This window comes from Megalops cyprinoides, chromosome 8 (assembly GCF_013368585.1).
Source record: "Megalops cyprinoides isolate fMegCyp1 chromosome 8, fMegCyp1.pri, whole genome shotgun sequence".
Lineage (NCBI taxonomy): Eukaryota > Metazoa > Chordata > Actinopteri > Elopiformes > Megalopidae > Megalops > Megalops cyprinoides.
The window spans coordinates 11,187,955-11,202,934 of NC_050590.1; the positions used below are offsets into that span (position 1 = coordinate 11,187,955).

A 14,980-nucleotide genomic window follows, 5' to 3' on the forward strand; every position below is an offset into this window, starting at 1 on the left:
GTTTTCTTTTTCATGATCTTTTTTCTTCTTTTGTCTCAACATTGTTGTCTTTGGCATGAGATTGGCATGTCCTCTTAATGCAACGTTGCTGGAAAAGTATTTGCAAGTTTAAGACTCCATTTATGTCTCCACTTAACAGCCTAATCAATCGTGTTAACACCCACATGTCTGGGTATTTCAACCCTGAACACCATTTATGGCTGGACATTGCTTTTTGAACTTCATAGACATTTTTACACAAAAAAGAACAATTACTGAGACTTTGGAGGATTTCTTGGAATAATGCTGTGTTGGGTGTACGGGACACATCATTTGGGAACAGCTCCTCATTGGATTTCAGCAGCTGGAGAGAAGAGAGTATGACCATGTACAGGTTGGGCTCTTCAGAGTTCAAAGTATGAAGCTTTGATGACCGGACAGGATCTGCTAGAAGCTAGAACTGGGTGCACAGGTTGAGAAATTTTTAGATCACAGTGACAGATTTAAGGAAAACAGAAGCAACCTTATGGAGGTCAGGGTGACCCAGGACACGTTCCTTCCTTTCCAGGAGCAGACACAGAGTGGTCAGCCCTCTACTGCATGCAGCAATACTAGCGCATTGTTACCCTCACCACCACTCCCCTCCAATCCTCTCAAACCGGGACAGGGTGGCTATAGGAAGGTGTGCCGTACAGAGGAAGCCAGCCCTTCCCCCTTCCCAGGGTTGGCGGCAGGGGTGCTGGAGATGAGGGTCAAAGAGGGCAGCAAGATCCGTAACCTGATGGGTTTTGCCATGGCCCGCATGCAAGGGCAGAATGGGGTGGACGGCGGAAAGGGGCTGAGGCAGATCGTGTTTGCGGGGTCAGGTCGGGCTGTCACCAAGACCATCACGTGCGCAGAGATCATGAAGCGCAAGGTGACGGGGCTGCACCAGATGACCAAGCTGCACTACAAGGGTGTGCACGAGGTATGGGAGAGCCATGAGGACGGGGGCTCAGAGATGTCAGTGCACAGAACCGTCCCTTCCATCAGCATACTCCTCTCCAAAGACCCCCTCGACCCCAAGGAGCCTGGCTATCAGCCCCCTGCCATACTTAGTGCACTTTGGGACACTTCACCCCAGGAGGAGCAGGAAGGTGGTGGCATCCCCCAGACAGCAGGCAAGAGATCCTACAGCAGCCCACAGTACCCCAGCCATGCTGATTCCAAGAAAGCTTGTCTGACATGGGGCTCTTTTAAACAGCTGTGTTGACTGACTGAACTCTCTGGAGACAAGGCAAGACAGGGATCATTGATGTTCATGATGCTCAGTACACCACAAAACACACCCTGAGACAAGTGAGACAGACACTGATTCTTCTGTTCATAACTTAATAATAAGAGCCAGAGGTTCATTTGCAAGACAATTGAATGTTTGTCTCTGTACCAGTATTGCATTATGCAGAATTGTCATTACATGGAAAAGTCAAGCAAGTTTTTTTTTTTTTTTTAACGTTGTACAGATTCCAATAACACATGCATGTTTCAGGAGATTTTTTGAACAAATATAGTGCATTTGTTTAATTTTTGTTAAATGTTACATCTCATGAAACTTTTTTGAGGTCTTAATTTCTGAAGTTCTAGATATTATAGATTTTAGCTGGTGGCTGGGGAAAATATTTTCTGACTTTCTGTATTATCTGTATGATTTTTTTTTTTAATCTGTCTTTCTGAAACTGGTATGCTCTTCAAATGCATAAGGTAAGTTATGTGTGATGAACAATATAAATAAATGCAGCAGTTGATGTATATATTGACATATTATGACATTGTGACACATATTTTTTTTAAGTATGCACTTGCATCTTATACATTCAAATGAATTATTCGTTGAGGAGTATATCTCCAGTAATATATTCATGGGAGTTATTGAATGCATTTTTTTCTGATTTCTTCTGCTGTGGGCAGGATAAAGAATGATAAATCCTGATTGAAAATGGAATTATGTCATTCTTATCTATTGATGAAACTGAGGGGAGATTTGTCCTCCAGAAAAAAAGCTTTGCAGTATTAACATCCCAACTCATAAGCCAGTGCTTCCCAGAGCTGGTATGTGGAAACACCAGCAGCTGAATACAAACACAGATTATTATTAAGATTGCAGGTGTACGTATCAAGGCACACTCTGAATAATAAACAGGCACGTTTCGATGAATGTCTATTCTGTGGGACAAATGCTGGAAATGTTGAAATCTACCGCAGGCTCACGTGACCACCACACATCACTGGGTGTCCAGTGATGTGGAGATGTACAATAAATTGCCAATGTTTGGAGCAGCAAGGTTAACAGTGCAGTGAACTATTGATCAGAGGAAGGCCCGGAGTTAATATCTGTGACCGCTCAGGGTACGACTCCCATAAAATTACTCCAGGGGAGTCTGGATATGGTAAGATGGTCTTTCTAAAGGATCGCATTATATTGATTACCAATGCACCTTCGTGGCACAATTTCCCAAGCTCCAGTACCTGAAATAAATATACCTGACAAAGTGCTCCAAACTGGATATGATTTGACTTTACTGATGGGTAAAATATCAGTTGCTTTATATCAGCTTTTATATCACAGCAGTGTGTATGAAGTATTCTTTCTTGTGGAATTAATTAAACATTTTCTGGACTTTATATATTCTAATACACACAGTTCATTCAGAATTCCTAAGTGTTCCAGTCACATATGTACACAATGGATAGAATGTTCAGTTTTAGAATTCAATCACAATATTAGGGTGAATCTACACTTCCTGGTTTAATAAAACAGAACCAACCTTTTCTTGTAAGTCTTTTACACAGAATGTCTCAAGTGCCACATACCCAGTGCAGATCCAATAATTAACTTTCTTCCCTCAAGCTTTCAAATACATCAGACAAATCAGTACAGAATGAAAAAAAAAAATGCTGGAATTGCAATAAGCCATAGACTTTGGAAAGGGTCATTGAGGTTATCATGGAGTTAACAGCTTGGAATATGTAGCCTGAGGAACTGTCATCAATGCAGGTCACGTACATATTGCTTTCTAAACCTACTATCGACCTGCATCTTTTATCAAGCATTACATATTCTGCGCCAAATGTAGAATGATGTGAAGGTAATTAAGGATGACTCAATAACCAGTCTGAGTGAGAGGACTGATAAAGAACAGTGACACAGACATTAGCCCAGGGCCAGAGTTTTTATGATTGGAAAGAAAGAGCAGTCACAGCTGAATGGAAAAGACACGGAGGCACGGAGAAACTATAAATATAAGCTGTCATTGCAACACACACATTTTTCTGTCATCTTGAAAATTAGATGCTTTTTTAAACTGAGCACACCATGTTGATGTGCAGGGGTTATGATAAGGACCTCAATCATGTCTGTGTGTGTGTGTGTGTGTGTGTGTGTGTGTAGCTGGGGGAGAGGCAAAAGTGGAAAAAAGTGGAAAAGAAGGGAAAGATCTTTGTGAGATCAAGATGAGACCTTCTAGGCAAAGCGAGTTGCTGCATAAAAGTCAGTTAATATGACAGTACATGCTAATCTATGACAGTAACATCTCAGCACGTAATTTTTGCATATTTGTAAATTATAATTTCAGTAGACTGATCATTGACAATAACACCCGCTTTATAATTAGTGTGATCAGTTTTACTTTTAAAATATATTAATTAGTTATGACAACTCTTATTTCATAGTTTGATACTATGGGAGGGAAAAAGGAAAATATCTTTAGGGGGCCCTGCAGGTATTGTTAGTTTTTTAGAATTGATTTATTTATTCCATATTTCCCTTTCTGTAGTTATATCCACAAGGCCAGACCGAGTGCATGGTAGTGAGAGAAAGTTAATTTTGAACACTACCATTGAAGTGAGTGCATTCTATTTTTCGCTGTCTTCTCCTCAGCCCGCAGATGAAAGCAAGGTCTCTCGACTGGTTTGAGAGTTCGCTATCTCTCTCAGACCAGATGGTTCCGTCTCTTATCTAGAAGAGTGGGCACTGCTGCCATTTTTCAGCCACCCTTATCAAGAAATCCTTTAAATCGAAAATGTATTCCTCCAGTGTTTTCTGCCTGAGTTATCCGAATGATACACCGCTTCTCCCGTTTTTGTCTTCAGTGTGAGTCAGGGCAGGTTTTTTTTTTTTATTCTCTTTATGCACTCACGGTGTTGTTTCTCAAAGAAACAGACAGTGTATAATTTGGCAATTGCTTTAACAGAAAAATGCATTATGCTGGGAACATTGTGAAGATAAATCACTGACTGTGCAAGAGTTGAATGTTTAAGCAGTAGAAGAAAAATACATAAATAAAAAAAATATATACATTTTAACAATGACACAAGTAACTATTATCACAAATTTGTCATCGAATCGGTGGGAAGGATAGGAGGCATATTGAAACTAACCAAATTAATCCACATCTTCCTCCCTAAAAGTTACACACTAAATGAGAGAGACCTGTGCATTTGGGAGAAGTACTCAAATACACATGCATGCGTTTGATTATAAAACAGCCCAGTATTAAGTCAGCAGAGGCTAATATGGATTTTGCCATGTAAATGAATGGATTGTCACATTTTGTACAATTCCAAGTGAAAATGTAATAATAGAGAACTTGTGGATAAAATTGCAGGACTGCGGCTATTGCAGTATGAAAGAATAAACAATGCACACACCTGACTGCATGACCAAAATAAAGTTTACCAAGATACACAAAGGTACACTAAAATTATTATATAAATAAAATATATTATATGTTTAAGTAAGAAAGTGTCACATGCAATGTGTCTTCTAACTCAGGAGAGATAAAATTGGAAACCCTAAGGGCTATTATGGTCCAAATTCACTTATTTTAAAATGGAAACTGCCTCATGAATGAAGATAAGTTTATCCTGCCACCTTGTGGAATGATGGGGAAGCATTCATGACTTGGATGCAAAAGAGAATTAAAGTAGGAAAAAATGATAAAATTAAAACTACAACGACACCAGGTAGGCAAAGGCCTTTAACTAAGAATGCTGTTAAAGGTAGTGAGATCATTTTAAAGGGGGTTTAGTGTGTACTCTCAAACATAATCAAATCAAATTTAAAACACCCATAGTGATATCCAGTGTTTAAAAACTAACTTCTTAAGAACTGGATGAATACAGACAACTCAGTTTACAATTAATGGGCATTATGGATCTTGATGACCCATATTGTTTTTTTTTTAATCTTTTTTTTTAACTTACTCTTAGCATAGAAGCAAAAACAAGAAATGACAATAATAAGAGAAATAATACAGCATATAGAAAAATAAAAGAATAAAATATGAATTAAAATATTTAAAACAGATATTGATAAACCAAAATTCTCTAAATAAAAACTCTACCTGAAAGTTTCCTCACTGGTGGTTTCACAGTCTGTGTGCAGTGATTAAAATCACTTCTCATGAGTATAGCTCATGGACTGAATTACATTTTCACCACAGTGAAAGATAAATAAAATTCAAACCTCAACACAAAAACCTGTCATATGTTTTTGAGCCTCATTTGCAACTTCATCATGAAAAACTGCACAAAGCAAGCCATTACTAGGTATCATTCTAGTGATTACACAATCTGATGACATATTATGGGAATGCAAACACCTGAAATGCCTCATGGCTGTCATTAGTTAGTTATCCATTACCTGTGTTCTTCTATAATTTCTGTATATTACTTGAACATATTGCCACCACAATGTCTTTACCATATTATCATATTCATATTCATATATATCAATATATTCATATTTCTCAGTAGACTAAAATACTATGGTTGGGACTAAAAGATTTGTTTTAAGCTTTTGAATGTCTATGGGAATATGCATTTGTGTGGCTGAAAAGTTATTAAAAAAAAAAGTGAATCAAGACTGTAAGTAGCAAACTGAACATTTTTATTTTCAGCTTGGGAATGTCAGTAGCATGATAATTTACATATATTAACATATTTTAAAGATAATGTGACATAAAGACTACTAGAAAAATCACATTTAATTCAATAATTAATTACAAAAAACTCTTTGAGAAGGCATTCTTACCAATTGGAATCTTTACTTATTTGATAACTTGCATCTTTATTGCAAAAAAAAACAAAGGTTGGGGGTTGGAGCACACACACACCTACAACTGATTTCACAGCATTTCAGGTGGGCCACAACATTACAGACTTTACAAGATATTGAAGTGTTGAAAAACAATTTTCAAGAGGGTATATTGAGTAGTTGTGCAAAAACAAGGGTGAGTGCCTTTTATAAGCTGGTATTTGTTTGTGATTTTGGTGGGGACCGCTCTGCTCTGCAGGCCAGAGGCCTGATACCCAACCAGATACCAATAATTCCTGACACTCAGGCATGGCTGGGTTAGATATTATTTCAGGTTAATTATGTATTTATATGAAATCATGAAATAAAAGGTGCCTATTGCAGTAGACTAGAGTTTGGTTGAATTGCTGTATATCATTTTCATATCATACTTCTATGATGCATGACAGGAAAATAGCAAGCACCATAGCTGAGCCTTACCAGCACACCTAGGCCAAATGGATACTAATGCAGTCAATGAAAGTTCTTATCAGGAGAGCAAGCCACTTGTGGCAGTGGATAGGATTGTTTGTTCAGGTTAGCTGACTTAGTAAGCTCAAGGATAAATGTCAATGGAAGGATGGAGTGGACCACAGATCACCTGGTAGAATGCAATATTTATCTGCTGGGCTGTTTGTTCCCATGTTAGTCGAGAATTCTAATGTGGATATCCTATTTGCATTCTGGAGTGGATGTCTTGTTTTTGTCTTTCATTTATGTGCTGTATGTAATTCATATTACTTAGCTGGTGAGAGGGGATGAACTGGTTTCCTGGGGATAGGGGTAGGGCATTATGATTACCTGCAATAATAATCAGTGGTGGCAACTGTGTTTTGCAGGGAAAAGCTTTAGGGGAACAAACCGATATGAGTCATGAAGTGAAACAATACACTCATTTAAATTTTCAGATTGTGTTAGAAGTATTCCCCATCAGGGGTCATGTCGAGGGTCAAAGAATGTTCATTAAGCTTGGGTTAGTTTTGATGTTAAAATTCATACCCAGTTCATGATCTAATGCAAGTCTTGAGAGGATCAATGAGCTGGATGCTTCACATCTCTTCTACAATTAAATAAATCAATAATTATTTAAAATATGATTGATTATTTGAATTGTTCTGTGAGAAAATAAACCCCCAGGTGTTTTGTTGGTTTAAATGAGTCTGCGTGCCTTGGATGGTGATTTGATTATTTTCAAATATTTATTGGCTTTTGCCAACCTTGAAAAAATTCCATCTATAAAAAATACATACACCTACACAAATACAGTTTCTCTGATTGCATCTCATTGTTGATTTTAAGACATTTTTTTCTTTTTTTTAAGACAAACCTTTTCCTGCTATAACAGCATAGCCAGGCAACATTGTTTCTCAAAATATCTGCATGCCATTTTCAGCATTACTAACAAGACAGATACATTTCTTCAATAGTTTCACTTTTTTCCACATAATTTATCACTGTACATCAGTCCTCTTTACTAAGTATCACATTACATGTTGTAAGTGAACACAAAAGTATTCTTTGAGGATTTTATTCTTACAAGCACTTAATTACAGTTATAGGGATGCTTCTGTCCCAGTGTTTTTTTTTTTTTTTTTTTATCACTGTATGAGGTTTAAATCAACAATTGTTATAAACTGAGTGCGCTGTGTCACCGCACTGTCGTCCTTCATCACAGACGACAGATACTTCGCAGATTTACAAAACTTGTCTGTGACGTAAGCGAGACTTCCGCAGAGTTGCGCAATCCCCGTGCAGCTCCTGCGCAGAACTGGATTCTGGTAAACACGTCTTGCATTGCGCAGCCGTAGTGCGCCGGTTTCGATGTCATTCTGTAACTGAACTACTTCTGCCCGGGTTTCTGCCTCACAGTGTGTCTCGCGCCCGTCCGTGCACGATGTTCAGAGCAGCTGTCCAACTGTCAGTCTCCGGGATTCGGAGTTTGGCACGCTCCCGGCCGACGTATACCGGTATGGTTGACGCATAAAAACAAAACGGTGTTTTTTTGAGCGCTGGTGGTTAAAACGAAGGTGTTTGGCTGTAGGAAACTATAGATTGATGTAAACTGCTAAGGTTCACGCAGTATGAGGATGAGGCATGAGAGGTCGTATGAGGTCGATAACGTATTGAAGATGTAGTTATCTAGCTTAGAAAAATGCTTTGACGGTTGATTGTGACACATGGCTTAGCTAGTTGTCCAGCTATTTGTTGTTAACAGTAGGCGACGCATTAGAAATCCTTACTTAGCTCGCTGGTCGCCTTATTAGCTGTCTACCCAGTGTTGTAATGTTAGGTAACATCCCTAGACAACTACTATTTTCTATCCAGGCAGTAACGTCGAACTTAGCTGGTAACATTAGCTAGCTACCTCAGTAACAGTAGTACACTTTTAATGATATTCTTATTGAACAACTTGGTGTGGCAGTAGCTAGCTGATGGCCCAAAGGAGATTGCTAGCTATCTTATAACTGTTAAACTCAAGAAGAGGGTATCGGAGAGAGCGTGGTAAGGAGCTGTATAGCGTAAGTAAGTCTCTGGCACATCATGTTACGCAAGCGACGTGGCTACGTGACTGTGGGAATACATTGGCGTTAATGTCGCTTAAATTTGTGTATGCACGGATTTTGCATTTTACGTACACTACGATTTCAACGCTTTTCAATCATTTAAACTGCTTTTATAGTGCCCTTGTAATGACCCACTACAGTGAGGCTTTGAGGCCTAGTTAGCTGGGCTGCCGGTCTTGAGTGTCATGAGCACTGGTATGAATGTAACGTTAATGCATTCGGTTTTTTTTTATTATTATTATTTTTTATTATTAGTTTTCATGTCGGAATTGTTTGTTTGAGAAAATTGGGCTAATTTATTTAAAACTCACTAACACCGATTTCACAAGTAGCTAACGCAATATAAAAAAAGTTAGACAAATGCTTACAGATTTTCATAGCTAGTTAGTCAAATCATAAAATTTATATCTAGCGTCACCATTGGTGTTGCTACCGATCATATATTTGGCTAGCAAGCATAAGTCTGGTCTCAGCTGTCGGTCTAAATTTGAGGTTGCATCGCTGTGTATGTAAGATAAGTCTCATATAATTAAATGCCTGACCACGTTGGCTGGACAAGGGTCTAGGAATTTGCAAGGCATATTGCGAGCTAGCATTAGCTAACTGGCAACATGCTTTAGCTAGCTAGCTAGCTAGCCAGCTAACTGCCTGGTGCAGTGTTGCCCACCTTTTTACCATATCCTGAAATGACCCCGTTAGCTACCTAGAACGCTACCAGCATTGATTTAAGGGTTTATAGATAGGATTCTATTTAATCGGATATGTGCCACTATATGAAGGGCAAGAATATGCTTGGCAGTGGACCATTTGGCATGCGGAAACTAGTCTGCTCCCAGGAACATTGAAGACAATACTGTAGTTAGGTGGCTGTAATCCGTCGATTATTTAATTTATTATTTAAGTAATGACATGCGGTTGTCGTTTCATTTTATTATATCGTGTATTTTGTGTTAATACATTCAAAGCTTGGAAAAATTGTAACTACTTTTTTGCATTAAGATAATGTGATTATGTAAATTAGAGGTACAAGAGGTGTTTACTGTTTGTGCTGTAATTACGGTTTTGATTTAGCAGAAACCTTTGCATCAGGACCGATGCATCAGAAAGTGCATCAGGACCGATAGTGATGTAATAGACAGGAGTATAGCATCTATTATGACAAGAAAGAAGCATTTGGATTTGAATCTGAGCCACTTTCAGGGGAGAACTGAGCGATGGAGAAGTAGAGGAGAAGCAAGGAAAAGAGGAGACTTAATTTGGAGCATCAGAATGCTGTATAGGCAGATTAGGATGTGCAGCACTGAAAAGCTACCAAGTGAACAATTGCTTCAAAATATAGAAAATAAGAAAAACCCTGGACAAAACACTGTAAAGAATATGTTGTTTGAAGAGAGCCAATGCTATGAATGTAGTGGTAAGAACAAGTCATGTTAGATGCATTTTCATTTCTTTTTTCCCTCTTCAGCTCCCTTGGCAGCCCGCTCTTACTCTCATGGAAAGCAAGAGACGGACGAGGAGTTTGATGCCCGCTGGGTCACCTATTTCAGCAAGCCAGACATTGATGCCTGGGAGCTGAGGAAAGGTGAGTGCATGGGCAGGATAAATGCTGTCTGGTACTGTGATAGTTGTTCAACTTACCTACGACTAAATTTGTTTCCCCATGTGGTGATAGCAGAGAATGTCCACTCTCTCTTTTAAAAGTGGGCTGTAGACATCTGTTCTTTCACTTGACACTCACCTCACACGTAAACATTTCTGTAAAGTTTACATTGTAAACCATTGGATGGTTTGGATGATTGCCTGTCATTGGGCTATGGTGCCCTTTACCAACTTTTGGTTTTCATGTCAGCATTTCAATATTTAGGACAGCAGAAGGTAATTAGCTATCTGATTCACATCAGGAAAGTGAACATCTAAAAATGTCATTAATAGCTACAGTTAATGAATGAAAAAGAGATCATTGACATGATTATCAGCTATGCTTTTGAACCTGATCTAAAAAAATGGAGCTATCTACATAAGTCCTTAATGATTAGAGAAGTATCTCACAAGTTCTGAATGATTAGGGAAAGATGTTGGCAGGGCAGATGATGTTTCTGCGAAAAGATTGGCTTTTTTTAAACTGTGTTTTGGCAGGGTTTGCAGTTGTACATTGTTACTCATCTTGCAGTATTGGTAAAGTTCATTTAATGTGTTAACCTGTTTTCATTTCCCAGTTTGTTTTGCTGATTGTGTTTATCTTCTCTATTGATTCTTGAATCAGTTTCAGTCTGCAGTCTTCCTTGAATATAAATGACTATTTATCTAAAGTTATTGATTTACAAATACTTTAAGAACAAATTCACTATGGCTAGTTAGATAGAGTGGCTACACAAGGCTTTATTTTATGTCAAGCCTGTGTAGTTAGTCAGGTTTTTATAGTACTTAATGCAGCAGATTGTTTTGCTACTTGTGAATGTCATGCTGTAAATTTGTTTGGTTGTGGGAAGGAAGGTAGCTATTAGTTACAGCTGTACCTTTAATGCTGACAAGCAGAGACTATGGCTGGAGGGTTATAGCTGCCACATACTCAATCCAAATCCTCTAGTTGTTATAATTTCACGCTTTTTAGAGAAACAACTAATCCACAAAGACTATGCATATGTCAAGACGCAAGTCTTGAAAAGTTGGTAAATTCCTCTATAACAAATAGATAGAAATTGCACCAAAAAGACATCCCGTTGTAAGATTATTTCAGGTGTAAAGGAGGCATCTTCTGGACAACAACATGATCTTACCACATTTTGTTGAGAGAATTCAGTTTGACAAAAGTCTTGTCTTACCTGAATAGCAGGGGCTTCAAGTGGTGAAAAAAAATAGATGACAGCATAACATGAACAATTAACTGGGTATAAATAAAAGAAGGAAAATTGTTCCATGGTAAAATAACACAGAGTCCATAGAGTATCTGTTCAGAGTGCAGTTCATAAGCACAGTATGCCCACTTGATGAAATAACAATAACAGAGTAAACATCAGAAGTTGTAGTCTGCTGACGCCCCAGTGCCCTTCCAGTCAACCAATCAAATTACTTTTTGGCAGTTTAAACCTTGATGAGGACCTTTAGACAATGTATTGTCTTGATATTTGTCTTTAAGAAAAGCATATGGGACTATCTGACCAAAAGGAGTCACATGGCCTTTGAGACTAATCAGGAAAACAGAAATAGTGACCACAAGTCAAGTCATCACAGTCCCCAAATTATGACCCCTAACTTTTTCACTGGTAACAAGATTTTATGTATGAATTGAGAAGTGTTCACATCATTGAGCCTGATTTATATAAATGTATGGGATCAGTCTCAGTTTCTCTCTTGATATGCACCTTCCAGGCATGAATACCCTGATCGGTTATGACCTGGTACCTGAACCAAAGATTCTTGACGCTGCCCTTAGAGCTTGTCGAAGGCTAAATGACCTGGCCAGTGCCATCCGTATCCTGGAGGCAGTCAAGGTGAGCAAGAGACCCCTTAGCGTATTCAAAGAGCTTTTGTTAAGATAATGTGACATATATGCCATGACATAAATGCCAGCCTGTTGTGTATTATGTGTCTTGTTTTAATAATTTCATAATTGCCACAGTCTACTTTATATTCCTGAATTTAATCTGGCTAATAATGGACATTTTAATGGAGATAGATCTAAATCTCCCCACACATTCAGCTTCTTACATTCAATCCACTATCAAGCTATAGACTTCCTCCAGACCATTTTCCCCTGCAACCTCTGGTTCTCAGTCATGTCTATTTTTTACTCTGGTGTTTCCAGTGGTGGAATGAGCTCCTCATAACATTCAGAAATGCCGAATCACTGACAATCTGAATGTACACCAGCAGTTAAAATGCACTAGCAAAACTAACCAAGACAAAAAGGATCAGTAACAATCAGGTGACCACTATACAATACTGTATGAATCCCTGGAGTACTAAGAAACTCAGATGTTAAAATACAACACAGCTGCAATTGTAGCTCAAGCTGATTGGCATCTGACTGAGTCAGTCACACTCTGGCCAGCATAAACAACACACAGGAGCTAGAAGACCTGCCTGCTTCTTTTAAATCAACTGTGTGGGAAAATTTTGGGTTCCCAGTAAACTACGACAGCAATGGAGAGCGAGTGGTGGATCGGATGAGGACGGTGTGTCGGCGTTGTTCAACAGTTGTCCAGGAGTCCAACTACTTATCCCCACTGCTTTTAAGCAGCCTCTAGATGCGAATGAAGACAGGGCCAAAAAAATTACAGAAGCAATTGGCATTTAAATTTCATCAGCTATGCACCCATATGCAGTGGTAGAGGACCCTGGCTTCAAGTATTTATGAAAAGTGCTCAAGCCTCATTACAATGTTCCATCCCGTGCGCACGTAAGCCAATCCGTGGTCTTTGCCCTTTATAGGCGTACATGAGCAGTGTACATTGCTCCTAAAGGCACAGGTTTTACATTGTATTTATTTTGTATTTTCACACCAGGAGATGTTATTCAGTTCTGCATTGCCTTTTATTTTGCAACAGCCTTAGGCCGAAATAATTGAAAGACTCCTTATTATTTATTTTGTAGTTTTTTCATAGCATAAGAGATGCTTTTCAGTTTGGGAGCCTATTGTGACCTTTTTGTTTGACATTAGCCAACATAAAATATGGCCTATGGGAGAGTGTATGTTCGCTGTTTACATTAAACTGCGTAATACAGTACAATTATATAGTGAAGTTACCAAAGTTGCCAGTTGGCAAAATGCTACCTGGCTGTACCTGCTATCTCAGTTCCTCCTCATAGCTTTGTTGTTTTTTTGTTTTTTTTTTTTTGAAGGGGTTGGGCTTAAGCTTTGAATGTTTAAATATAGCCTTAGTGGAACAAATTGAAACACTCCTCCTAATGCACAAGTTCTATTTTTTATTATGCTATTTATTTTGTACTTTAATAACACAAGAGATGCTTTTCAGTTTTGTAGCCGATTGTGACTTACTGCCTTTTGTTTTTTATCAGCCCTACATAAAATATGACCTATGCAAGAGTATGTGTATGTTCACTGTTTACATTTTACTGCTTAATACACTACAGGCTGTACCGACTGTCTCAGGGGGGACTATACGACACTAGGTGGGACAGACTGTAACTTGCACTACTGTCTGTTCAAAATAAATGAAAAGAAAACTAGCCTTATGCATTTGGGGTTTTTTGTTGCTTTTTCCCCATTGTACCGAACCGTGATGTCCAAACCATGGTGTGAACTGAACCGTGACTTCTGTGTACTGTTACACCCCTAAATACTACCTACCACCCCTAATACTACCAAGCTATAAGATAGCCTGATAAAAGAAGTTTCAGCTTCTAGGTTAATGATTTAGTGGTGGATTTTCTTGTTTTTCCTTCTCTCTTCACTTTCTTTAACTGCCTTTTACTGTTTTTTTTTTTTTTCTTTTCAGGACAAGGCGGGCTCTCACAAAGACATCTATCCATATTTGATTCAGGAACTGCGGCCCACTCTGGATGAACTGGGCATTTCCACACCTGAAGAGCTTGGAATTGACAAAGTATAGACATCCACACTTTTGGTGGGTACAAATAGCCTGGCATTTATGCAAGACTTCATGTTTGAAAACCTGATTCCTTACTGTTGCTATTGTTTTCTTGAAGATACATATAATTTGCATAGGCAGAATGAGAAATTACAAATCGGTTTTGTAAGGAAAGATAGCTTCAGGTCCTTCATGCTGTGTTCATGATCTGTGTCACCTAAGGATATCTGCAAAACAGTTCTGCCCAATCATTTGTGCATTTTGTAGCCTTTAAACTGAGCAGTACATACAGAAATAAGATGTTATGCCCAGGTAAGAAACAAACAAAATGAGAATGTATTTTTAACAGAATGTCAAGTGAACTAGCCTATTCACCAGTCCTGTTTCTCACCAATTATGCAACAGCTTCCCAGAAATCGTCTTTGTTAGTGCCAGAATGGTGTTATTCAGAGCTTGTGGAACTGACCCTGTAAAGGCAATATTTGGTTTGGTTAATAGAATAAAAAAAACATTCACATGTTCAACTGTAGACAGACAAACACTTAGTCATTTTTACCTTGTATCATGTCCCTTTTGTTAGTTAGTGTAGTGGCACTGCCATATTCACAAGGGGTAACACTGAACCCGAGGCAAAACTCATAGCCTGATTGGATTTGTGTTCTTGGTTTTCTCTCAGGTCTTCCGGAGGATGGCTGATGTCTCTGTGACATGGTTGGCCAATGCACTTGAAGTCTCAGCCTTGTATACTGATGTTTGTGTGATATTTAATTTGG

The 14,980-nt window shown here is 38.5% G+C and overlaps 2 protein-coding genes across 2 annotated transcripts; both read left to right on the forward strand.

Moving 5' to 3' along the window:
• Window positions 1-283: 283 nt before the first annotated feature.
• LOC118782474 (ribonuclease P protein subunit p25-like protein) lies at window positions 284-1,299 on the forward strand. The gene has a single exon (XM_036535851.1). The coding sequence runs from the start codon at window positions 506-508 to the stop codon at window positions 1,229-1,231; it is 726 nt and encodes a 241-aa protein (XP_036391744.1). The 5' UTR covers window positions 284-505; the 3' UTR covers window positions 1,232-1,299.
• Window positions 1,300-7,890: 6,591 nt separating this feature from the next.
• Window positions 7,891-14,980, forward strand: LOC118782068 (cytochrome c oxidase subunit 5A, mitochondrial). Its single transcript, XM_036535310.1, has 5 exons — window positions 7,891-8,058; window positions 10,121-10,237; window positions 12,025-12,146; window positions 14,115-14,243; window positions 14,884-14,980. The coding sequence occupies exons 1-4, from the start codon at window positions 7,986-7,988 to the stop codon at window positions 14,226-14,228; spliced, it is 426 nt and encodes a 141-aa protein (XP_036391203.1). The 5' UTR covers window positions 7,891-7,985; the 3' UTR covers window positions 14,229-14,243; window positions 14,884-14,980.